This window comes from Pan paniscus, chromosome 7 (assembly GCF_029289425.2).
Source record: "Pan paniscus chromosome 7, NHGRI_mPanPan1-v2.0_pri, whole genome shotgun sequence".
Classification (NCBI taxonomy): domain Eukaryota; kingdom Metazoa; phylum Chordata; class Mammalia; order Primates; family Hominidae; genus Pan; species Pan paniscus.
In genome coordinates, this window is record NC_073256.2 from 89,037,836 (window position 1) to 89,064,815 (window position 26,980).

The following is a 26,980-nucleotide window of genomic DNA, read 5'->3' on the forward strand; positions in this document are numbered from 1 at the left end:
GCCACAGTAGTTAAGGGAAGACAGAGGCAGGCTAACAACAACAACAACAAAAAATCACAAATACAACAATATATTTCAATTTGAGAGCAGGTACTGTTTATTAACCAACCAGCTTAGAAAAATAATCATGGTAGACACCTGAAAGGAAAAAAGAAAACCATTAGAAAACACTTTAGGCAGCTAACAATTAACATAAACTAGGCAGTTATAAAGTAATGATTGAGTTTACATTTTTAAGACCACCCAATTTCCATCTTTAAAGACTCCCCAAAACAGGCTTTTCCTTTCCTCCAGAAAGGTCCTCAAAAGCAGTAAACAAACCAACTGTAATCATTAAGATAGTTGACCCCCACTCCCCACAAAAGCACTGATTAAAATTCAAACCCCCATCAATATTTAATGGGAAAAGTATTCAAGATTACCACCACTTATACTCTTAACATTAACTCAACCTTTCTCAGGATGAGGTCTCTCACCTTAGTTCATTCTTCTAATAAGCCTGTTGATCTGGTCCTCCCTGTTGCCAGCATCTCCACCTTCTACAAAATGGGTGGTCTTTTTCTTCATTCCACCTCGTGGAGAAGACAATTTGAAGGGCCACAGGAAGTTATTTGCCTCTTTGAAGCGTTTTCCAACAGTATAGATCTCATGAATCAAATCCTCCATGCAGATGATGCCGTATTTACCTAAATATTTTAAGGTTATTTAAGATTATTAAAGTTGCAAAAAGTTTTGAAATAATTATTCAAAATCTTTTTGAATAGGCTGTGAGATAAAAACATAACCAGGAATAAACAAGGTAAATGCATGGCTTTACAAAGATAAGGTTCAAGCTAATGAAACCATGTCTTACGTTTTCTTTTAAGCTAAATCAAGAATCATAGGGAACACATGAAGATTCACAATAGTGAGAAATATACGGCCACAAGAGGGTAAGAAATTATCGCATGGTCTAATACCAAATTTTCCCCCAAATAGAACCTACCAAGAGATCGAGCAATCAAAGCGTTATCTGTCAAAGCAATTCGCTTCTTATTGATTTTGCCATAACCACGCTTGTAGATTAGTTCATTTACTGACTTCAGATTGGGGTACCTGAAGTGAAAAAGCAAACAAAAATAAGGTGACCACTGTTAAAACATCTAAAATTCATGTTGCTACATAACCAATTTATCAAATAGAAATCAAAGGAGAAAAGAGACTTACCCCCATGCAATATATGGCTCTACAATCCTCAGCATGTTAATCGAAGCCTTGTTGAGCTTTACAAAGGTTCCATTGAAGATTTGACGAAGGCGAAGAAGCTGCAACACCTTTCGAACCTTTGGGCTCACTCCATTGATACTGTGGTGAAAACAGACCAGAAATGCATTTGCCTTTCATCGAAATTTTTATTAATACTAACCATTATAGTTTTGAATATCGAATCCTACCTAAACAGATAGGAATCCTCTCATGTTACACACTGAATTTCTGTATTCTATTAAGAGAAGGGATAGGAGCTTGGGGAACATGGCTCGCAACTAAACCATTAGTGATCAGCACCCTCCTTGTTCTAGCTTCCCCTAAAATATTGTTCCTCCAGTGTTTCAGAATCAGGGCTCCCAGAAGTAATGTGAAGTTTTTTTTTTTCTTCCCTTTCAAACCCGAATGCAGTAAAACTGAACTTACCCTCTGATTCTGATGACAAACGCCAATTTGGGTTCTGCAGGTACATAGAAGTTGCCAGCTTTTCTTGCCATCCTCGCCATTCGAATTTCAGTTCTGTACATCTGCCTATATTCCTTGTGATAGTGCTTTGCTTTTTCATAGATAAGCTTCCTCCTTGCCTTTCGAAGCTGAAAACCAATAATCAGTTATTCATAATTTTTAGCTCAATCACAATTAGCAATGCCAATTATTAAAAAGAAAACTAAAACACGTTTCCTTTAAATCTTTTCTTGCCACAGTATGCAATTACATCCCCCACCAAAAAACCCCACTACCTTCAGATTGTAACATTAGGGAGCTAAGCAATTACTCAGTACAGTTAGGAAGTAAATCTTGCCAAGAACATTCACCTCATCCTCAATCCCAATAAGGCGCCTCCTTATGTGCTAGTGCCTCAAAAAGTTTACTTACCATCTTTTGGGCAAACTTCTTTCTCAGGCGCTTGATCTTCAGCTCTGCGAAATTCCTTCGCTTTTTCTTAAGGGTTTCTGGCACAGCAGGAACCTCCTTCTTCTTCTCTCTAACGTTAATAAACAAAAATGTTATCAATAGCTCAAAAAGCTCACAGCGCTGAATTACTCCCGTACTGAGCAGTGTTGTTTACCAGAAATGCTGTCACTGACTTTAGTCACTAGTAACTTTACTTGTTCTGGCATGCTACAGTGTACGATGCATATTTTAGCTCCATGTCAATAACCTTTAACACCATGTTGCCTAAAACGCAATCACAAATATGACAATAGCAATACGTTTTTCCCTATTTCAACCAAGAGGCCCGGCCTCCGACGACTAATTAAAAAAAAAAAACAAAAAAAACACACCAACACCCGAATAACAAAATGTACTAGCTGAAAGACTACTGCAAGGCACTGACCCCGAGACTTTAAGCGCAAAAATTAAAAAATAAAAATAAAAAAAAAAAACAAGCCACCACCACTCTGGTTCAATCAGGATCCACATGTTGAAAGCAAAGGCCTGGCGGCAGGTCGGCCTGTACCAAGCACCAGCCAAGGACGAACACAATGCTGAGGTTCTGCGCCTCCCCCGAAAGACCCTCTACCGAGGACTGGGCCGTCAGCCAACCGACGGGTTCCACACACATTCCAACCCAACATCTCGTTCCCGGGATCTCCAAAACCTCCGTCCTAAGACCGCCCGCATCCCAACCCCAGCCTCGGGTCCCCACTGGTGTCACAAAGCGTCACAATGAAGCAGGGAGGTGGGCAAAGGTGCAAGCTACGGCCAGAGAGAGAAAAAGTGGCACAAAAAGTATCTGGCTCTGGAGATGGAGAAGGATTCTCAAGAGGACCAGAAGCAACTCACTCTACACCCTCCATGGTTCCAGCCGGAAAAAGAGGAAGTTGGCGCATGCGTACTGTCCACTTAAAGACTTCGCGAGAGAAGCCCCACGACTCATAGGTGTCTTAGAATAAGCCGGAAAAGAATCCAGAACTAAAAAGCCGCCTTGCAGACGCAAAGAACTCCCTGATTTAGCCTCTTTCAACAAACTTTCGGGTAAAACTTGTTTGAAGAAAATATATGCATTTGATTAGACTTTTTAATCAATTCAAGAGCAAAGAGTGCTGACACCTTGGCAACTCCGGGTCCTAATCCCCAGGCTGCGCTGACAGGATTAGGCTCCGTTCCTCCCCATAATGTTCCCAGGACGAGCCTCATGGGGACGAACTACAAATCCCAGCATGCACCAGTCTTCGCCCGCCCGGCGGGAGGGCAACGGGTGACCAGGACCGCAGGCAAGCACCGCGGCGACGGTTCCAGCCAGGAAAATGAGAGCCTCTTGGGCCACGTTCCAAACGGCTAGCTGCAATTCGAAGTCACTTTTGGCCGCCCTCCCGGCTCCCTGCCGCGGTAGTCGCAGACTACACCCCTTTCGCCGCTCCGCGAGGTCCTTGTCGTCGCTCCAGCCCACAGGGCTGTCTTCCGCAGCGCCTGATCGCAGGCGGGGCGGTCCGGAGTGCTCTGGCTTACGAAAAGTGGCTAGCCAGGGACCAGTGGGGACCGGACGGCCGGAGGAGGATGGCCGGGGCTCTGCTGACTGCCGAGCTCGGCAGGCGGAGGCCAGGACACCCCACGGGAGGGGGCGTGAGCTGCGAAGGGAGGTGCGAGGAGGGCTGAGGTTGCGGCCACGGCCGTGTGAGAGGGGCTACCCGGCTCGGCTCCGCGGACGGCTGGCGGGCTGGGGGCTGGGCCGGGGGCGGGGTGCGCCCGGGGGCGGGGAGGCCGGGCGGAGGGAGGGCCGATGCCGAGGCTGGCGCGGGCTCTTCCCGGTCGCGGGGTTATATAGCGCGGAGCGTGGAGCCCGCTCAGAGCCGGCCCGGAGCGCTCTGACTTGCAAGCGGGCTGCGCTGCGGAGCCCAGTGCCCGAGTGACAGCCGCGGAGAGTGCAGGGCCGGGGAACGCGAGCCCTCGGGGGCATCTGCAAGGCGTTGGGCAGCGCTTGCCTGCGCCGTGCGAGTCTCCCCTTCCCGGCGCTCCGCCGCCCCGCACCCCACTCTCCCACCCTCTCGCAACTTGGGTCGAGTTGACAACTCCCGCGGCAGCCTGCTGGCCCGTGCCGCCTCCGCTGGGCACCCCTCCCCCGGGGTGAGAGGGAGCCGGCGCGCCGGTTCCGGGGACGCTCGGGCGGCAGCAGCTTGGCCATGAGGGCAGTTCGAGTCGTCTAACTCGCGGCTGTCACCGCCACTGCAGCGGAGCCGGCCGGCCGGGCGCTGCGGGACGGGCGGGCGGCTGCCGGCAGGAGGCGCCGAGCCGGGTGACTGCCGCGGCGGGCACAGTCCGGGGCCACAGCGCCGAGCCCGGGCGGGAGTGGCCCCGCGCAGGCAGGGAGCGGCGCCGCGCACTCCAACCCGGCGGGCACCTCGGGGGCGGGCGCGGGGCGCAGCCTTCTCGTCCCGGCCTCTGTGACAAGCGCCCCGGAGCCGGGAGCCCGATTGCCGGGCTCGGGGTGGGCGCGGACGCAGGCACTGGGCTCGTGCGGGGCCCCGGGCGTCGCGATGAACATCGTGGTGGAGTTCTTCGTGGTTACTTTCAAAGTGCTCTGGGCGTTCGTGCTGGCCGCGGCGCGCTGGCTGGTGCGGCCCAAGGAGAAGAGCGTGGCGGGCCAGGTGTGCCTCATCACCGGCGCCGGCAGCGGCCTGGGCCGCCTCTTCGCGCTGGAGTTCGCCCGGCGTCGGGCGCTGCTGGTGCTGTGGGACATCAACACGCAAAGCAACGAGGAGACGGCTGGCATGGTGCGCCACATCTACCGCGACCTGGAGGCGGCCGACGCCGCCGCGCTGCAAGGTAACCTGGACCCGCGCGGGAGCATTGTTGGGTCAAGCCTCTTTCCACCCCGCGCCCTACCACGGCAGGCCCCAAATCCCGCTGCCTGGTCAGCCCCGCTGTGGAGGAAAGGAACACCCCACCGGTCTTTCGGGAGACGAGTGGAATTCGCTCCCTGATAAAGGAACGCGATCACTTCTGTATTACCAGGGAGAAGGTGCCCTGTCCTCGCGGAGGTTCGGTCTCTGGGGACCACGCGCGGGGGGGGGGTTTCCTAAGCCCTCCGGGGTAGGGAAGGCGGAGGGAACTTGTTACCACAGGTTTGGATCCCAAAGAAATGTCTTGCTCCGACTTACAAGCGGCGCGATGGGAAACTGAAGCGTCTTTGGGAAGTTGTTCTGACTAGACTGAAGAAGTGTCTGTCTTACTGTGGTCTGAACCCCTTAGACGAGGGCAGTATTGACGGTTTCATTATAAGTTTAGCCTGAGGAACATAATTACATTGTTTCGCCAGCGATAAGTGCTTTAGTTACATTCCCTGAGCGTGATTGAAAGACGCCTTGCTTCCTAAGAGAAAGCTCTTGGAGGATTTAGGCTTCGTTGTAAATTTCTTCCATGTTTTTGGTCACCCCAGAAAATCTGCATTTCTGAATACTTATTAACTAACCTGAATCTGAGATTTTTTTTTTTTAAGCCAAAGCAAAGTCCATAACCAACCATAAATATTGGTTCAGGAAATTTGATAATGGCTGTTGGTTTTTAACAAAATTTTTCATTTTTAGGGAAAACATTTACCTGTACGGAGAAAATTGACTTGGGCACTTCTCCCCTGTATTGATAATTTATCATCAAACTTATTGATACCTGCGTTTTTAATTTAAGGGTGAAAATGTACCATTTTCATTGGTGGTATGGAGGTGTAGCAAATACAGATTTTTGTGCTCCCTGCCGAAACCTAAAAGATAAGGGTATTCATTTTCCAGGATACCGATTTTGGTTTTTAAATTGTCAAGTTCTTATGCGGTAAAATTGCATATTTACCTGTAACTTGATTTGTGAGAGTACTTCTTAGAGGAGTCAGCTAGCCCAGTTAGAACAAGCCAGTGATCCCTATTTCTTCATTAAAAATTGTAGATTCATTTCTTGGCTTTGGATGAATTCAGATTATTAATTGCAGTTTTGATTTGTGAGCCTTGAAGTGAGTTTCCATTTTGAGGGTTCTCATACTAAAGACTAAGAGCTGTTTCTCTTGGGCCACTGTTTCCCCAAAAAAAGAGGAGTGTGTAGTGTGTGTGTGTTGTTCTCTGAGCTCTGGGCTGAGATCAGTTCTTTGCAGGTGTCTTTAGCTCCAGCAAGCTGATCCCATGTGGTCTACTTGTATTGGGCTTGTCACAATTACATGACTTTCCCCTAAGCAAAGTTATCCAGTAAATTGCTGTAATTCCCAAAGACTTCATGGGAGGAAGGCAGCTGTAAAGCTCAGTCGTTGGCAAGCCTTGCAGCGTTAGAAATTTGAAGCTCACTGTAGTATTTTTGTTTTGTGTGATCTTTGTCCTACTGATCGCCATGTGACTCACTTTCTGCACTTCCTTCTCTTTTGCATGTTTTCTCCTCATCTGGACTTCTGAGGACAGCTGGGAATGGTGAGGAAGAAATTCTGCCCCACTGTAACTTGCAGGTTTTTACCTACACCTGTGATGTGGGGAAGAGGGAGAACGTCTACCTGACGGCTGAAAGAGTCCGCAAGGAGGTTGGCGAAGTCTCAGTCCTGGTCAATAATGCTGGTGTGGTCTCTGGGCATCACCTTCTGGAATGTCCTGATGAGCTCATTGAGAGAACCATGATGGTCAATTGCCATGCACACTTCTGGGTAAATATAAACATCCTTGTTTTCTTTGCTGGGCCCTCCTCAATGAGAAGGTTGGGAAGGGGAGAGACTTCAGTGCCAGCCTGAAAGCAACCTGTACTCTTTCGCCACAAGGTCTCCTTAGCTCTTCCCTATGGTAAACTGCAGTGTATGCTGGTTACTGTTAGTCGTTTTGTCCCCACCCACCCCCCCGCCACCCCTAACTCAGTATTTTTGAGAGGGCAGAGGATTGAACATTTTGAACTAGTTTGAAAGATTGCCATAAAAATAACACAAAGGAGCATAAAACCCTGGGTTTGTTTATTTTACTTTCTGTTGAGTTTATAAAACATTGGTTGTTCTTATGAATTTCTAAAGTCAGGATTTAGGCTTCCAAATTACTGCTCAGCCACATTTTGGAAAGTGCCAAAGATTCTGAAATCAACATTTGTGGTCTGTTGGGAGTGCCCAGGCCACCCTGGCAGTCACTTCGCATCTCCTGACCATCCACTGGGTCCAGGGCATCTTCCTGTTGCAGGACGCTTCGGGACTCTCTCGGGTTAGACAGTGCCTGGCAAATATCACCCTAATAGGACCCTAGAGAGGGAAGTGAGGTGGTGAAACCTGGTAAGCTGGGGATTTAAACAATGTCATGATCTACGGAGGGGAGCAGGGCCTTCTGCTGCTCTAGGGGCAAAAGTAACCCCAGTTTTTCATCTCAACTTGTCTTCAGTAAAGGTAGGTGTGACTCTGTCCCCTATAACTGCACACTGCTGACCCACTTTATGCTCTTTTTCCTCACAGTATTTTCCCTTTCCTTTTGTAGACAGATACGATTCAATAAAGAAGGAGTAAAGAAATAGGATTCTACTTTTTTTTTCCATAGGCGGATTAGCCTTCTAATAGAACACAACAAAGAACTGTTTCTCCTAAATAGGTCACATTAAACCTCATTAATTTTTTAGCAACTGCTTAAAAACTTAATCTGGCTTTAAAAGTACTTATTCAAATGTTGCACCTCAAGCATCAGACCTTTTCTCTGCTCTTGGAGGAAGCTTATTTTAATGTTTTATTTTTAAATATGAACTTTATTTATTTATTTATTTTTCGAGATGGAGTCTCAGTCTGTCACCCAGGCTGAATGCAGTGGTGCGATCTTGGCTCACTGCAACCTCTGCCTCCCAAGTTCAAGCAATTTTCCTGCCTCAGCCTCTTGAGTAGCTGGGACTACAGGCACATGCTGCCACACCTGGCTAATTTTTTGTATTTTAGTAGAGATGGGGTTTCATGGTGTTGCCCAGGCTGGTTGCGAACTCCTGAGCTCAGGCAGTCCACCCACCTCAGCCCCCAAAGTGCTGGCGTGAGCCACCGCACCTGGCCTGTTTATTTATTTTGAGATGGAATTTTGGTCTTGTTGCCCAGGCTGGAGTACAATGGCGTGATCTCAGCTCACTGCAACCTCCACCTCCCGGGTTCAAGCAGTTCTCCTGTCTCAGTCTCCCGAGTAGCTGGGATTGCAGGCATGCACCACCACGCCTGGCTAATTTTGTATTTTTAGTAGAGGCGGGGTTTCACCATGTTGATCAGGCTGGTCTCGAACTCCTGACCTCAGGTGATCCGCCCGCCTCAGTGTCCCAAAGTGCTGGGGTTACAGGTGTAAGCCACTGCACCCGGCCAACATGAACTTTATTTAATTCATTCACAAACCTCTAGAAATGAATATATAAATGACCTGAGCTTATATATGTTTTAAACAAGGAAATCACCAAATACAGTTTGGGCAACTTCAGCTTGCCTGTAGGTGTGTGTTGTGTTCAGTGGGGGTGGGGAACTGAATTAAAGTCCTTGCTGTGGCTGGGTCCCCAGGAACAGGCAGCAGGTGTCAAAGGGGTGGTTAGATGAATAAAAGGCAGTCCAACCAAATAAACTTGACATAGAATTTATCAAGAATCTTGTGTGTTTATGACTAATCCTGAGTAAAATAACTGCCATTTGAAATAAAAGACATACATAAGTGGGAGGCGAAGTGTCATTTTCATATTTGAAGAATGGTAAAGATGAAGCTGCCATAAAAACTGCAGTTGATTTAAGTCAGCCCTAAACAGTTACAGCACTATCAGTAGGTTCATTATGAACCGCAGATACTGACTGGGATTGTTTTCTCCCGTAACCTTTGACTAAGATGATGCAAGACTACATAACTGTAAACTTTTACCTACACCAGGTATTCTAAAGTTTAGCCATCTTGCCTACTTTGTCTGCATGATTATTTTGCTTAATTGTAAAATTTTAAGTGTAATCAGGTTTTTAAGAAACCCCATACAATCTGCAGTTAAATACTTACAACAAGAAACCAGCTCCAGGAAGACATCTGATAAAATGAATGCTAATTTAGTGTGTGTAAAGCACAGAAAATTCATAGCCTTAGCTTTGAAAATGCACATAAATTGATATACCGTCTTTCTAATATTAGGCTACTTTTTAACATAAGGAGGAAGTCAAATCAAATCTCTAAATAGAAAAATTATTCTGGACCTGAATCTGTATACCAGGGAGGAGCATAGCACCTTCCTAGAGTCATCACTGTGCTTTGAGATGTTGCTTAACCACACAATTTAAGGAGTTCTTGGAAGCCTTGATGGTAATGACGTCACTTTGTATTAAAATATGGGAGGCTCCTGAATTCTCCAGCTGTTTTTCCCCTAAGCATCTAAACTTAAGAATTTATTTTCAATATTGAGTCAGAAAATTGGTTTTAGAGTTGGAATTTCTGACTTCTTGCTGAAATTTACAAATCTTTTGAGAAGTTTTGATTCAGCAACCAAAATTTAAAGGAAAATTCAGTATAGATTTTACAGTGAATTTTTAACAGGGGTTAAGGAGTGTCACAAGAGCCACCTGAATTCAGCTTCCCTTCCAGTAGTCCTCTTATGCGAAGCGTTGGTGGCAACTTTTCAAAGATGTGTTGACGTTGGCATGTGCTGTTTTCCTTCTAGAAAAAATAATGAGTGTGTCTTTTTACTGTATCTGGGTATGGAAAAGAAGTTACCCCATACATTTTTAAAAGTCCATCAGCTGAGCAAAGAACTGTTCAGTCATTTGAACAGATCATCCTGAACCAGACATTTAAGTAACCGTTAATATCTGTTTTCAGCAGTTAATACAGTTAATACCTGTATTTCAACAAGTAGTATGTTGATCCTGACTCAGAGCCAAAGTGAGTGAAATAGAAAACCGTGTGGACTTCCACTGAAAAGCTGTGGGCACTCCCAAACCAGTCCGCATGCTATTCCCCCTACCTGAAACACCCTCTTCCTCCATTCCACGTGTCTTTTAAGGTGTAGCTCAAGTTTCAATATAACCTTTCCTTCCCACTGCAGCACTTCTGGCATTTTTGGATATTAGAGTTGCAAGAATCCAGAGACCTTCTTGTTCAACCCTTTGTTTTCCAGTGAAGTAGGGGTTAAATGACTCATCTAAGGTTTTTCTTTTCTTTCCATTAATCTCTCACAGCATTTGTTATCATTCTCCCAAAGTAGATGGCAAGCTGTCTGAAGGCAGTTTATTATATACATCTTTCATTTTCCTTTGCCTGGAACAAAACTCTATTCTTAAGTCACTCAATAAATATTTGATAATAATAGGCTTAAATATTTAGAAGATAACCTATTCAGAGAATACTCACATGGGTCTATGTTCTGAAGTTTTAAAAGGTAAGCATTATGGGCTGGGCACGGTGGCTCACACCTGTAATCCCAGCACTTTGGAAGGCCAAGGCAGGCGGATCACTTGATGTCAGGAGTTCGAGACCAGCCTGGTCAACATGGAGAAACCCTGTCTCTACTAAAAATACAAAAAAAGTAGCCAGCCGTGGTGGTGCTAGCCTGTAATCCCAGCTACTCAGGAGGCTGAGGCAGGAGAATTGTTTGAACCCGGGAGGCCGAAGTTGCAGTGAGCAGACATGGCGCCACTGCACTCCAGCCTGGGTGACAGAACAATACTCCATCTCAAGAAAGAAAAAGGTGAGCATTATGTTGGACTAAAGCTGTGTAAGACCATTATTGCAAACCAGGGCTGTCTCACCCTTGTTATCACTCATATTTTCTTTTGCTTTCCTACGTAACTTTCCATTCTCCCTGTCCCACATGTGTTCTGATTTTTACTATTTTGTGTTAGAACTCTGCTCATTGGTGTGAGGCTAGTGACTTGATAAGGCTGGTGTTGGTATGCCAGTTTGAATGAAGCTCACAATGAATGTGTAACAGCCATTCATATTTACCAATGATCAGTCCTCAAAAAGAGGACCCCCTTAGCAATTCTTTCCTTCCCTCTTAACCATGTACCATTTCTGTACCCTTTGGAAGCCTTTCCTCAGCCTGGCCTAATTCTGTACAGCCTTCCAGTCTGCTGTGACACTTCGTCTTCCAATGTTGTTCCATCACCAGTAGCTCTCCTAGGAACCTTCTCCTGGTCCCCAGTCAAGACTTAGTGATAGATTTGGGTTAGGTTCTAGTCAGCATAATCTACTGTGAAACACCCAGTACAAGACCATGGAAAATGAATGCACTATCATGCACTTTAACACTAGCATAGAAATTATTCATGTGGGCTGTTTGTATCTGGGTGAGATGTAAAAACTTGAAAGATACCTCTCTTGGGCGGGGTGCAGTGACTCAAGCCTGTAATCCCAACACTTTGGGAGGCCGAGGAGGGTGGATTGCTTGAACCCAGGAGTTCAAGACCAGCGTTGGCAACATGGCGAAACCCTGTCTCTACCAAAATACAAAAATTAGCTGGGCGTGGTGGCACGTGCCTGTTGTCCCAGCTCCTCAGGAGGCTGAGGCAGGAGGCTGGCTTGAGCCCAGGGGTTGTAGACTGCAATGAGCTGAGATCGCAACACTGCACTCCAGCTTGGGTGACGAGAGCCAGACTCTGTCTCAAAAAAAGGAAAAGAAAAATATCTCTCTGTATTCTACTTTGAAATATGGAAAGTTGGTCTCCATGCAAACCCATGTTTTCCTCAAAGTACTAACATTGCTTTACTTGTTATTTTTTAAGAGAAGTAGAACCTTAGCTTGCTATTTCTAAAAGCCAAAGTTTATCTGTAGATCCTTTTTAACTGAAGAGCTGCATTTGGCCTTTATACGTGAGCAGCAAATTGATCCCTGATTAACCAAAAGGGGGAAGCAAAAGCATTTAACTCCAGGCCTTTTATATTCTGAAGAATTTTTGCATGGTAAAGGACTAAATCTGTCAAATAGCTAGTAGGTAATTTACTTCTATTGATATGGTAGTCAGACAAGATAATTGGTAGTTAATTAATAGACCACTTAACTTAAAAGGTTTCACAGTTTTAAAATACTAATTACTGAATTAAGCATTTATCTATATCCAAATGTCTAAAGTCTATTTAGTTAAAATCTATCCAGGAAAAGTAAAAGCCCACCAGCTAGATCTGAGTAATGTAGCACTTAAAGACATTAGTGCTGCAGTTGTACCTAATATCTCATGAATGGTCCCTAATCATTAATGTTTAGGTTCTTATGTGATTTACTGGTTTTTAATCTCACATACTGCATTCCTGTGTTCTCTGGTTACAGAAACTAGTTTTGTTTAAGGTTTCTTACATTTAGAATTTCAAAAATCATTTCTAAAGTATTCATAAAAATATTTGGCCAGTATTTCTTTCTCCTTACCATAATAACTGTAAGACTAATTAGTTTATAGAGAATATTGATTTCCTATCTTAAGATAGCTACTAAACACTTGGAATTCATGGCCTATTTTTAGAAGTCTCCAGTAGAACTGGTTTCTGTTATTAAATATATGTCATATGTATAAAAATGTTTGAACTTTAGAAGTACTTTCAATGTCTTAAACAGAGTTGTAAATTGACCTGGGGTCAATTTTATCTTATTCTTGTAGTCACAGTTGAAAACTGAGTAAAACATCTCTTTTGATAGGAACTGCTTGGTACCTGGGACTGAATACCTATATACACCAAATAGGATCACATGCTCATTGAACTTTGAGTTTCTGTATTTGATACATTACATGCTGGGCCCAAATCTGTTGCTACTAGAAATCAAAATCTATGACATGATAAAATATCACTTTACATAGCTGGTGTGAATAGGGAACCAGACGCTGCATCAGATAAAAAGTTCTCCAACATCTTCAATATGTTCTAATCTGTGTCTGTTTTTCTCAGTTGTTTAAAAAATACTGCTAAATAACCAATGTCATAATTTCTAACCTAAATGAAAAAAACAGCAATGCTCCCCTCATTGCCAAATCCAGTGTGCAGCTTCGCCTTTCTACAGAATGTGACCCTCTTGACCGTCTCCTTGAAACTCAAGTGCTTTAGCTTCCATGATAAGCCCACTTTGTCGTGCTTCTCTGTCTGCCTTCAACTACCTTGACTGCGCCACACATTCTCTTAAAGCAGCATGTCACAAAACTGAACAAACTCCTCTTTGCTCCTTCTTGCATTCCCTGGTCACCAGGCTTAGAAACGTCAGCATTATCTTCACCTCTCCAGCCTGCATACATTCATGGGTCCCCAAATCCTGACTATTTGCTTGTGCCCCTGTGCTTTGATTGATCGCCCCTTTCCTTTCCTACTTCATCCTGTGTGCCTCCATCACCTCTTGCCTGGACTCTTGAAAGTGCCTCTGATCTTCTTTTCCTGTATTCGCTTTTGGCTTTCCACCCTAGGGTCATCTAAGCAGCCTTGAGTTTGTTATCTGCCTGCTTAAAACGCTTGTATGACCATATTGCTCACAGCGTGAAGTCCAGGCTCATTAGCATGGCATCCTGGGCCTTCCAAAGCTGATTTCCACCTGCTTTTCCAGGTCAGCACCTATTTATCCCCTCATCTACTGTAAACTTCAGATGGGCTGGACTCCTCACTGTGCCTGGAGAGAGCCTTGCACACACTTATGCTTCACACAAGAGCCTCTGCTTGGCTGTTCTGCCATTTGAGTCCTGTTTTACTTGAAGACAACAGAAGTTGAATAGTTCAGAAAAAAATCTGTCACTATTCCTGAGAAAGAAAAACAAGTTCAAAATATTTTCATGTTCACTTAATAATATCTTTATATGTTAAGATGGCAGTCCCTGTAAAATAGTCATGAAATTCTTGGCTCAAGGAATGGCCCTTTCTTGTTTGATCATGGAGTGAGTTGTGCTATTTATCTCAATTCCTGGAAGGAAGCAAAGTTGGTATTTGTTCTTTTCTGCCTCATTATTTCTACATCCCAGGCTTTATCCATTTTCTGCCCAAATAGAAATTAATCTATAGGATATGTCAAAGTGGAAGCATTGTGTAGCCTGTGCTAATGCTAACACTGACTGAATAGCTTTCTCAAAAAGACTGAATGCAAAGTGCCCCGGCAGAGCCCTTAGCCATTCATTGCAGGATTGGGTCACTACAAACCCTATAGTTTAATACTTAACTGCTCACACTCCACTTATTCTCTTCTCCTACATTTGTTTTTACTCTGATCATGCTTCAGATTTTTGAGATCTTTGGCAAATTCTAATGAATCGGTTTTAGTAACTTGAATATATCTAACCCATGACAATCTGAGAAAATTTAATAGCCTCACCTGAGAGTTAGATGAATTTTAAGTAGGAAACCCCTTTACATTTAAGTTTTGTCTTGAGTTGAGAAATATTAATAGCAAATTCATCTAAAATTTCTGCTTTAGTTCTTTCAGAAACTAAAATTAAGCCTCTTTCAATTATGATAAGTAGTCTATTTGCATGTGTCTAATCCAGATGTCTGCCTATATGGATAAATGTGCAGATGACATGCTATGTTTGTTTGCTTGCTTGTTTTTCTATGCTCAGTAATAAGTAGAAGACATGATTATGGTGCAGTTACAGCCACTGGACCTGGGAAAGTCCTAAATACCCAGGATGTTTTTGGACCCCCAAACTGTACTATGCTGAAGTTCCACTAGGGGGTGTACTGGCAGGGTGGATTTGTATCTTATTTCCTGCACATAGAACCAGTATTTTCCTGAGAGAAAGGGTCTTTTGTAACTAATCTTTGGAGTATGACAAAATCTAATAGTCCTTAAGAAATAGAGAACTATTTCCTGCCTCAGCTGAATGGGTTAAGTTCAATATTTTGAGCCTGTAACTCCAGAGATCAGATTAAAATGTGTTAATCTTTCTTATCAGAAGTTGGTATAGTAGTTAGCTATTCAAAGAACTAACACTTCTAGATTCTATCAACTGACCTAGAAGCTCCTTTAGGCTGAGACCCCATATAGACATAATTGGAAAATAACTCAGAAGATAGGGGTTTCTGATTCTTTCTAAAGCATACAGCTGGTCCCCATAATAGGTAGCCTTCAGAAGGTTCCCTGTATTGTGAATTATCATTCTGTTAAGATACCATTGTTCAGAGCCTAGGCTGACAGAGCATGGCCTTGGGATTCATTTGCCTTGACATATCTGGCTGGCCAGTTCCAGTCACCTGCATCCCTGGGTTTATACAGGCCTATGCCATCCCCACACTGGAGTGGATGCGAAGGGACGCAAACCTTTTCATGTGGTCTGAAGGAATGCTAACATTTTTTACTTGAAGAGCTTCCCCAGTGTATTTCATTCTTGAATTTTTTTCTTCTTTTTTACTTTATTTGTCAATTCTCTTAAAACTCAGGTTCACACCTGTCAGGGACCATTTTCCTAAATGCTCTGAAACTGAAATGAAGTGAGCCACAGGGGGAAAAAATGAATATCCTCTTATAATCTTCATAAAACTTTCAACACTGCAGCAAATGCTGCTAGAATATTTAACAAGTAAGGGCAATTACTGCCGCAACCTTGAGTGCTGTCAAATTAGCCCCTTACAATGACAAGCCACTTACAATGAATTCACATTTGGAAACAAAACATTACTTGGTCTGTGAAACTTTCAAAGATCACACAAAGATGTGTGAAAGTGGCAGCGGTGTTAGCATTGTATTTTTTGGTTTGGAAAAAACCACAAGTGTTTCTTACATGCTGCTTGCATAAAATGTGAATTTCTTGCCTTTCCTTCAAATAGTTTAGTACTGGAATTTTTGAATATTAACATGGTGCAGCTTCTTAGTGTTAGCCTAAACAATAGGGCTCAAAATAACATAAGTGTTACTTATGTAAACACATGGGTATTTTGAGGACAAGTGAAACTTAAAATTCAAAGCCTGAATTTTCCCACCTTAAGTTGTAATTAACATACTGCCCCCTACTGATTTCTTAAGGGTTTTTTACATGGGCTAGTCCTGCAGTCTCTTGGGAAAGAGAAGCATAAGGTGTAATGAATTACTTCTAAATGATTTCGTATTGTATTTTTATTATGTTTGCTGGACTCTTTAAGTGTTGCAATTTTTACTTATAACAGTCGTTTTTTGCCTTTAGTAAAATGGGACTGATAAAAGAAGGATTAGAAAGGTGGTGGTGTTGGAAAGTTGTTTTCCAGCGTCATCTAGGACTTGGGATGAAAGGGACTAGGCAGCTGAAGCAACTGCTTAGCAGTGTTTTTGCGACTTCTTTTCTTAGGTCAGATACTGTGTTTTAACCAGAATATGGTCTGCGTGGAGGGCAGGGAGGACTAGGAGCCATACATAGTAAGAACCAGGACTTGCAGGAACTTAAGGAAACAACCTAACCAAAAATAGATAGCACTTATAACAAAAATAGTCTATAAATACATGCTTAATGAGCCTTGTGTACTAAATTTTTATATAGCACTTAAATTTACAAAGCCTTTTCATAAACACTTTTCTCATTTGAGCCTCACAGCAACTCTGAATTAAATAGAGCCACTATCCTCATGTTTATGGATGAGGAAACAAACCCAGAGAGGTGAAGGGACTTCCCTAAGGTCACTGCCAGGGAAGGAAGAAACTAGGACCCAAACCCTCAGCCTAGGCTTCCAGGTTAGAGCCTGTACAAATACTTAGCTGTGGGCTACAAGTTCAAAGCTCCTGGTACAGTAAGTAGATTTTCCTATGAGTCACTTAGGAGTTTTGCCCTGTGGTATAGTGTAAGAATTAATCTTCAAATGTTGATTTTTTATTAGCATGGTTAGTTTAGCAGTAACTGATTAACCCTAGCTTAATATCCCCAGGAAGCTTGCTCTGTAGATTAGACAAGCATGTAAAATTCAAGCCTGAAGAACCAATACTATACTAGAATTTTATTACGAAAGCCCAACTTGCGTGTTTCTGGGCCTTTTCTGTACTTTTCCATAGCTTGTATTGGAGAGAGTTATTATTTCCTTGAGAATAGTGTAGTGCATCCTTCGTCGACAAATTAGACACAAAAAAAGTCACGAATGGATAGGGCTCTTCTACAAGGACTGGCTGAACAAAGTTCTATGAATAATTGGTACCAAAATATCAGTTAAGTGTGGTTTTAGTTTAGTTCATTTTGTTAGCTTATCTCCTAACAAAATGTAAAACCTTTATTCTGTTATATAATATTCTTATGGGATCAGAATTCCAGATAGCTTCATAAGCTTTGCCTTTGAAATGTTAATCATGGATTTTCAAAATTGTGCACTTTGGGCCACTGGTAGTGTCCAAACTTATAGTCCAAGCATGTGATCTATAAAGCGGTAATTATTCCCTAAATGAGGTTTTCTCACAGGCTTACCATAGTATAAAAGCCTCTATGGTTCACTTGTCCAAGGTAAAGTTGGAAAGCCAGTGAGGTAAGTGCCAAGGCTGGCGGAGTCTACAGTCCCTGTCTTGAAAGCTAAGCCTTCAAAGCCTCTGTGGATGCAGAGGGAAGGATTTGAAGTCTTTTAGGTTTCTTCTTTACGAACTTTGTTCTAATGGGATTGGGTGGCTTGCTAGTGCTAAAAATGGATCCAAGGTAAATAGACATAGAGTCAGTCCACAAAGTCCCATGGTCATTCATACTAGGGGCTCTTGCACTAGGGGCTCTTGGCATTGATTTGAACCAGGCTTTACCTGATAAATGCTAGGGGTAGGAGGCACTGGGAACAGAAAGAGGATCAATTATATTGCCTGTTTCACTGAACTCTTAGGAGAGTTGATCTGAAGCCACGTGAGGTTGGGAGTAGACAGATTGCTCAGGCTCACTCTAGAACCTTCTTCTCGGCTTGTCCCGAGCAGCCACAGCAGCACCACCTAACTACTGAATCTGAGTCTGCATTTGATTCAGAGCCCAGGTGATTCCTACACGCATGTGCGCCAAAGTTTGAAGAGGAACTACTCTTCCCACTTTTTCAATATTCCATCTCCCCCTTACCCACATACACACACTTTTTTTTTCCTGAGCTAACCAGCCCTTTAGGAATCTTGTACCTAGGAAGATGTCAGACCACGCACTCTGGGGCCCACTCTGATCTAGGTTTATTTTTTAAATTTTGATTCAGGTCCAGTGTCTGAATGGTTGCTCTGCCCAGGGTGGAGTTTTCACAGCCCTAAGCACCACAGCAGAAAGTCAGGGCCCGCCAGTGAAGAACTGTGTGGCATTGCTGGATAATGGAAGGAATGGTGTCTCATGTATATTTGTTGTCCTTAAAAGGAAGTTTTCTTTTTTCAGTTCTCATAATTTAGTAATGATATTTTCGGTGGTTTAACCAGAGTTGTGATTGGTAAGTGATTGGTGTGATCTTCTATGACATTTCAATATTGTTCCTCTGTGAGGTAGCTAGAATATATCAGACTTGTTGGATCAGTATTATTGTCCTTCAAAGGTACTTCTTAATTTCATGGTGGAGTGGTGGTTTGAAATATAGAAACTAAAAGTGATGAAGTTTTGAGTCCATATTTAAGTTGTTGCCTTTTTTTTTTTTTCAATTTCCAGCCCCAAATATATTCCAAACCTGGAAAATGTCATTACAATATGAGAATGAAAACTTAAGGGACAATCATCACTGGAGTATATGGGACTTCCTTTCCTAATGTACATGTTCTTTCTAGTGAGTAGTTCTCATGTGGGTGATTTTGCCCCCAGGAAACATTGGTAACATCTGGAGACATTTTTCTTGTCAGACTGGTGGAGCTGCTGCTGGCATCTAGTGGAGAGAGGTCAGGGATGCTGCTTCAACATCCTTCCATGCATAGGGCAATCCTATGGCTTAAAATTACCCAGCCCCAAATGTAATGGTGCTGAGATTGAGAAACGCTGTTCTAGAGCACTGGTTCCCAAACTCAGCTACAAATGGGAGCCACCTGAGGGACGTTGCCTCCTGATGCCTGATTCTCCCATTGGAGATTCTGGTATAATTGGTCTGAGAGGTGTCCTGAACACCAGGAGGAAAAGCTCCCCAGGTGATTCTAATGTACCAAACCACTGATTTATAGGAAAGTTGCCATCTGCAATCTTTAAAATCCTTTAAGAGGTTCACAAATACTTATTTTTGTTTTTTAACAATGCCTATCCCAATGTAGGTACCTCATAGACCCTCGTATGTGTTGAGTGAATTCTAAGTTCTAACAGTGCATGTTTAAAAACAGAATAAGTTTTCAGGTGTAATCTCTTGAATATATTTACCCTTCATTTACGTAAAGATTTTAACTTTTTAAAGATTTCACAGTAAGCAAACTAGAAAGCAGGGAAGAATTTGAACTATTTACACTTAGGAATTACAGGGGTTGATGATGATGGGGACATTGAGAGCTGTGCTGTTGGAACAGGGGCTAAGAAGTCTGCCACTGCAGATGGCCGGAGCAGTGGCTAAGCTCGCATGCATGTGTTTATGCGTCATGGAAGTAGTTACTGGTCACTAGAGCAGAACCGAAGCCTTTGCCCTTTGGAAGATCTGTCTTTATTACAATTTCTGAGATGCAGTTTGAGTTTGGGGCAAAGCAAAGAGATCAATGACAGCCTGTTGTTTGGCAAGCTATTTGGCCGCAATTTTGTGGGTTATTTTCATTATTCCATAAAGAGTTATTAAATAGGGGGAGGGGCGTGAGGCTGAAGGAGATCATCGAACACTCGTTTGATCATCTAGGGCCCGGCAGGGGAAAGATCAGGGAAAACAGCATTTCAGAAACACTCTTCAGCATTCATTGTTTAACACATTGAGCCTCCATGGACTCAAGTAAAACGGAAAAAGGATGATTGTTTCAAACAAATAATTTGTAATTTTTTTAATAGATAAGAGGCATACATTCAAGTTATATTATGTTAAAAGGCACAGCTGTGACATCATAGAAATACTCAATGAGATATTTTTGCTGATCACTCAATGCTGGCCACTGCACTAATGGAGTTGATCCCTTATTGAGTCATTTACGAGAGTCTTAGGCAAATAATACCTCAGCGTGACCTCAGTATTCGGGGTGTGTGGTAGGAATTGGAAAAATAATTGTTGAATCTAAATCGTAACATATTTGAGATGAAAAAACTTTGGACATCTCCTCTTTTGTCTCACAAATGAGTTTAGTGAGATCCAGAGAGGTCAAGTAACAAAAGGAAGGTCAAGTAATTGGCAGTCAGGACCAAGTGGGTTTCTGGATTCCAAAGGCCAGTGTATTTTACAGACAAATTGAGTTTTAAGTCACCTTATTTCTGGTATTTCTGCATAGTGAGCTCTAAAATGTAAGGGAACGTTAATATCTGAGTTGCTGCCTTGAGGTAAATTCATCCTATCCTTTAACAGTGGGAAGACAAGTTAATGAAGCATTTATTTTTGCTGAATAACTAATGGTGTCATCATCGAGGTGTTCATTTGAAAAGCCTGGCTCTTTTATTAGCTTCTTGGTTGCAGGGCAACTGTAGGAGTATTCTTGTGCATGTGTGTTAAGTACTAACTGCTGATTCTGTTCAAATGTTGCACTAATCCCTGTGGCCTCACAATAATACATGTTTTTAAAGGGATAGATTTAACATTGGCACAAATTTGACTATTATGACATGTTCTTTAGTCTCTCCTCTATTATCTAAAGAGTGAATGTTTTGTCCCAATCTGATAGAAATTAAGATGAACATCTTGTTAAGTCTGAGAGAGTAGTTCCAGGCTTAAGTATCTTGGGGCTCTATTGCACAATTGGTCAGGGGACCTTTCTGTCTCTACAAACATACCCAACTAGGAAAAAGAGGCTATTACGCAACAACATATGCATGTTAGAATTTCTGTTGTCAGCTGCAACTAGAATATTTAAAGTTGGTATTGCTAGTAAATACAGATTTAGGTTTTACTTCCTAATTAAATATATAATTTTGTAATGAAGATTGTTTTTTTCAAATAATACTTTCTGTGGTCGAAGTAAAATGTCTAAAGTTTGGTCAGTATACTTAATGAGTAGATACCTTTAGAGGTACTTTAGCCATATTTTCCTTACCCAGGTGAGCTGATAGTATGTCACCATTTTACATTTTTTAACACACTAATGATGTATCCTATTAACTTTAACACAGTTCACTATATTTTAAGCACCTTCAGGCATTATAGGAGGTATGGTCCCCTGTGGAAGTCAATGTCTACTCTTTCTTGGATGTTCAAATAAAAGATAAACACTTCAAAACCATTCTTATAAAAGATGGCTTTTTTGAATTGATCACAGGACAATGAATAAAACATTGTGAGGCTACAGGGACTAGCGGAACATTTGAGCAACATCAGCAGTTAGTACTTAACACACATGCACAAGAATACTCCTACAGTTGCCCTGCAAAAGTTTGTGCTTTTGAATCATTTTCCAGGAACAGTGACTGAGTTCTCAGAGAAGAGCGCCACCAGATGTCATTTTAGCCTTGTAAATAAGCAGGAGAGTGTTCCTTTGTGATTCTGATAAAGATAAGTTAACTCTGGCAGCTGCACAGGCAGAAGGGGTGGAACAGTAGAGGAAAGTTGCCCAACCATGTGAAGGGTGCCGTAAGCATTTCCAGTCAGACGTTCTTTGTTCAGTGGAGTCTTGATGGTGTTCTTTTTTATTCAAAGTTTACATCATGCTATTATTTGGAGATTCTGAAAATCCTTAAGCATACGTGAGAAAACTGTACTGTGCTGGTGGTGTTGACCTTTCTCCCAGTGTTATATGATTTATGGTCCTCTTTGGAAATGAATGTCTACTCTCTTTCTTGGATTTCAAATAAGAGATAAACATTTCAAAACGATTCTTTTAAAAGATGCCTTTTCTTGATCACAGGACAGTCATGTATGTGCACAAAAATAATGAGGCCTTCTCCTACGGTGAGAAATTAACTTTGCTTTTCTCTCAGTGCTCAGGAACCTAGAATTGCTTACAAATATGGAAAACACATTCTGTTATACCTACACCTTTAAAATGTCATCAATCTCAGAATTTCAAAAGTCAGACCTTGCCGGATACCACGTTTCTTCACATTGACTTTTGTTCCACTTTAGGCTAATTTGTCCTGACACTGCAGCTGCAGGCTTTGGGCTGCACAGTCTGTCATTAAGAGTACCAAGAATGGTCTGGAGAGTCGGAGCTGTTGGAAGTTAATTTGGCGTAAACTTTACTTTAAAAGATTTCTCGAGCTATGACATGTCATGTCTATGTGCAGTTACTTACATGTCTGTTTAAGAAGTTCTTGCTTATATTACAAATGTGACCTTTACAGTTATCTTTCAAAGTGCCCAGTGCTTTGAAGAGGAACCCTGAGGAGCTAAGGAGATATTAGACTTGTTAAGCATGTTTCATAGGAATGTCAGTGTCCATTTGAATGTCCTTCCCTTTTTTTTTTAATCACACAGCAACCCTGTCAGCTGGTAGCAGATTATGGTATTGGAATCTTGTGATCAAATTAATCATGGTAGTCAAAGTTCTAGCTCTACATTTAATAGCAAAAGTCAGTTATTAAAAGTTTTCTCTTTTGCAAATAAGAAAATCCCTAGGCCCCTTCCAACTCTAAATTCTGTAAACTTCCTGTTTCATATATTGGTTACTGACTTTGAGACCCCCTAGATCAAGAGTCAACCATATTTTCCTGCTGAAGAACTTGATGTCCTCTTCTGTTTTTTAGACAGTAAAGAGGACACTGCAATAGAGTGCAATTCTCTGACTTACATTTAGCATCTAGCAAACCTTGCCAACCAGCATGGGCACCAGCTCACTCTGGAGACTGAGCACATGTACTGCATTTAGAGACCCCTTTACTAGATGATAACTGCTGATCTATCCATCCTTATACTTGATGTAACACAGCAGTCCTATTGGTCAGCAAATTATCTGTGCTGCCCTCTCAGATCCACCCATGCGTCACAGGCATTAATCCATACCAAAGCCGTTTGGCTGTGTGTTTCAGATTTGCCCTTTATGTTCTTCTGACGACTCTTTGAGACAAAGTTAAAGATTATGAACCTTAGCTTGAACTGACTGGTGTCATGGCAACTAGCACTTCACCTTTTGCTGGTCTCTACCTCATACATGCTACAATATTTGTGCACATTAATAATTCATTGCAAAGTGCCAGATTTCTTTGTGCTGTCAAGCAGTGTCAAGGACAGAATATGCTGTGCTATCTCAAATGTCATCTACCAGACTGTTGAGGGCAAGAGTAATTAGAAAAGAAAACTAGTCAGGTTACTTGGGAAAATTCCTGAAAATGTGATGCTTTCTAGTCACCCAACTATAGCATTTTTCTTGCAAAGTATGGAATAGAATTCATGTTGATCAAAGTTTATTTAATAATGCGCCCCAGACATAAGGCAGGAGTTTGGAGTAATTGCTCGCCTCTATTCAGGCAGCAAAGGAAATGATTAACAGCCTTCGTGCTCAGTCACGTGTACTGGGCTCCAGCGGGAACCTGAGCACAGGCTTAAAAGAAACCCGAGTGGTTCTGATGTGGGTGCTCCTACCCCACGCCTGCCTTTGCCCGACACAGAGCAGAGCTGAGTAAATGTTTGACACCAGCTTTAGAAACAAGCCGTCTGGGATCTCAGGCTGATTAGCGGCCCTGGATAGCTTTCTTCACCTCTCAGTTCCCTCCGCGCAGCTCTTTGGTGGTTGTTGACGCTGTGAGTGATTGTTATAGTAATTGCAGTGTTGCCTGTAATTAATGAGCCTTTCAAATAAAAAATATGGATCTTTGTCTTAAAAATGTAGAAAATGCAAAGATACATTGGATTTAATTTATACAGAAGGCCAGATTTGTCCTTGATTAGGCAAAGAAATCACATGTTTTAAACTGAACATTGACCCACCTGTGCTTTACAGAACAAAACAAATAATCTCCCTCTCAAAAGAAAGCTTCATATTACAACCAGCCAACATGTGTCATACTTTACTCTTTAAAATTGGAATATATTTCTCCAAATGTTTATAGCCCACAGTTGGAAAAGATTTTTTTCACATAGCCATATCTGGATTGTTTGGTTTGTCTTTCTCTCTCCCTTCCTCTCCCCACCGGCCTCCTCTCTCTCTCTCTCCCCCTACCGGCCTCCTCTCTCTCTCCCCCTCGCCCTTTTTTGCTTCCTTTTCCTTTAAACCACTAGCTTAACTCCTCTTCAGACAATTTGGGGGTGGAGGGAGGGTCCCACAGGTGGAAGTGTGACCCCACGTCACATTTTTTAGAATATGCAGCCATACTACCCTCCTTATGGACAAACTGGAACTATTTTATTTAATTTAATACCACCAGATTCATTTCAGGGCAAGAAGGGGAGGGGATATTAATCAGTTTCAGAACCTTGCAACAAATTAAAGAACAGTTAGGAACTTGTTAATCTTCTGTCACCTACCTTGATGTGGTGCTGGGGATCTGGATTAGTCATTTAATACCTGCAGGCAAGACCAGAGCACGTGAATACAGGGAAGTCATTACAGCCAACCTGCTATGGTGTCTGAGTTTCTAGTCAGAGCCAGCCGCTGGCTGGAGTTAGAGTGGACACGTGAGTGAGTGATTCAGATTTGTCAGGTAACCAAGTAGCAGGTTCTGATAGGAATTTGATATTGGATGTAATTTCTTAGGATTTAATATTGAGTCCTTATACTTTAACTTTTACACAGAAAGATAACTAAGACCCTTTATTGTTAAGTTTATTGCTGTCTTCCAAGACTAGGCAAATTTTCAAAACTTACAAATGATCTCTGGTTAACGTCAATAATATGTTTTATACTTTTTGGCTAATCTGGGAACAATTAATCATAACTAGATACTTTTAAAAGACATATAGGCTTGATTACTTAGGGATATGTTTTCTAGTTGTTTGAGGCAGGGTCTCGCTCTGTCGCCTAGGCTGGGGTGCCATAACACAATCACGGCTCACTGTAGCCTCGACCTCCTGGGCTCAAGCGATCTGTCTACCCCAGCCTCCCAAGTAGTTGAGACTACAGGCACACACCACTATGCCCGGCTAATTTTTTGTATTTTTTGTAGAGGCAGCGTTTCACAGTGTTTCCTAGGGTGGTCTTGAACTCCTGGGCTCAAGTGATCCTCCCGCCTTAACCTCCCCCAAAGCTTGGGGATTACAAGTGTGAGCCACTGTGCCCAGCTGTTTTCTAGTTTAGATTGGAATATATAAACTCCATTGTGATGTTACTTTATTTCAATTCTGTGATATAATACCCATGTATAAATTATAGAGCCTAAAGTTGAACCCATAATAACCTGAAGTACCAGTTTTTGACTTTTTCTGGTAACAGATCAAAATAATAATTACTGTCATAATTACTCTTTCTGTTTTTACTACTACAAAGAAATACAATCAAGCTGAAACATGTGTCTCTCTTCCTCAGCAGTGTACTTGGGCAATGCAGTAATGAGAAGTGTGTTCACTTGCTGTATTAGTCTGTTCTCATACTGCCATACAGAAATATGTGAGACTGGGTAATTTACAAAGAAAAGAAGTCTAATTGGCTCACGGTTCTGCAGGCTGTACAGGAAGCATAGAGGCTTCTACTCCATTTCTGGGGAAGACTCAGGGAGCTTTCAGTCATGGTAGAAGGCAAAGAGGGTGCAGCAATAAACACGGCAGAAGCAGGAGGAAGCGAGGGGGTGGGTGGGGGTGGGGGCTGCACACGTTTAAACAACCCGATCTCGCAAGAACTCACTCATCACTAGAGCAGCACCAGGAGATGGTGCTGAACCATACATGAAAGATCACTCCCATGATCCAGTCACCTCCCACCAGGCCATACCTCTGACATTGAGGATTATAGTTGACCTGAGATTTGGGTGGGGGCACAGATCCAAACCGTATCACTAGCTCTCCTCCACAGTGCCTGTCTCAGTGTAGCAAGGTAATTCTCCCTTAATATTTGGAAGACTGATCTGGGTCTTCCAGCTTAGTCTGGGACAGTCAGACAAATAAGTATAAGACAATCAAAATCAAAGCACTATAAAACACATAATCGCATTAAGGTAAATGGTACTGACTATATGTCTTAGAGAAATGTAGACAAAGTCAGGCTGGCCTAGAATAATATTAGATAAAGGTTTAACACCCTAACTACCTTCAATAAAGAATTATTAGGGGGCTCCAGTGACATAAAGCACTTTGAAAAGCATGAGAGACTATATAAATATGTGATGAATATTACACTTTGATTTACACAGGAAGGGTCTGGGATAGATTATCAGAAGAGTTCATGGGTCAAATGCCACAGGTGAGAATAAGCATTTCATGGGTACTGATGAGGAAACTCAAACAGGGTGTGAGTTGGGAGTGGGGTACTACATGATGACTGGGGAAGACCTTGGGATACTTCACAAAAATTCATGTGGCACCTGTATGAATAATTGGTGGGAGCACAGGAAAACATCAGAATTAAGGGAATTGCTGTTTTCAATCTTTACACACAAAAATTATAACAAATTAGATAAGGCCAAGGGCAGTGGCTCACGCCTGTAATCCCAGCACTTTAGGAGGCCGAGACGGGAGGATCACTTGAGCCCAGGAGTTCAAGACTGGCCTGGGCAACATAATGAGACCCCTTCTCTACAAAAAATTAAAAATTAGCTGGGCATGGTGACGTGCACCTGTAGTCCCAGCTACTCGGGAGGCTGAGGCAGAAGGATCACTTGAGCCCAGGAGTTCGAGGCTGCAGTGAGCTATGATGATGCCATTGCACTCCAACCTGGGCTACACCACAAATCCCTGTCCCCCACCCCCGCCCAAAAAATAAAACCACAAACCCATATTAGGTATTCATGCAAAAACTCAGTGATACCTTAGCCAGCAAATCCTCTGAGAAGGGAATG

At 42.6% G+C, this 26,980-nt stretch overlaps 2 protein-coding genes across 2 annotated transcripts in view; one reads left to right on the forward strand and one right to left on the reverse strand.

Annotated features, from left to right (window-relative positions):
- Window positions 1-73: 73 nt before the first annotated feature.
- Window positions 74-3,306, reverse strand: RPL7 (ribosomal protein L7). The gene is made up of 7 exons (XM_003831322.6): window positions 3,034-3,306; window positions 2,122-2,230; window positions 1,672-1,838; window positions 1,207-1,344; window positions 986-1,095; window positions 477-686; window positions 74-138 (listed from the first exon to the last, which is right to left on the reverse strand). The coding sequence occupies exons 1-6, from the start codon at window positions 3,078-3,080 to the stop codon at window positions 478-480; spliced, it is 780 nt and encodes a 259-aa protein (XP_003831370.1). The 5' UTR covers window positions 3,081-3,306; the 3' UTR covers window positions 74-138; window position 477.
- Window positions 3,307-3,942: 636 nt separating this feature from the next.
- RDH10 (retinol dehydrogenase 10) overlaps window positions 3,943-26,980 on the forward strand; it is a 30,315-nt gene continuing 7,277 nt past the window's right edge. Inside the window, exons 1-2 of the mRNA XM_003831321.6 lie at window positions 3,943-5,013; window positions 6,627-6,862. Of these exons, the coding sequence (XP_003831369.1) occupies window positions 4,725-5,013; window positions 6,627-6,862 (525 nt within the window). The 5' untranslated portion in view covers window positions 3,943-4,724. The remainder of the gene's footprint in view (window positions 5,014-6,626; window positions 6,863-26,980) is intronic.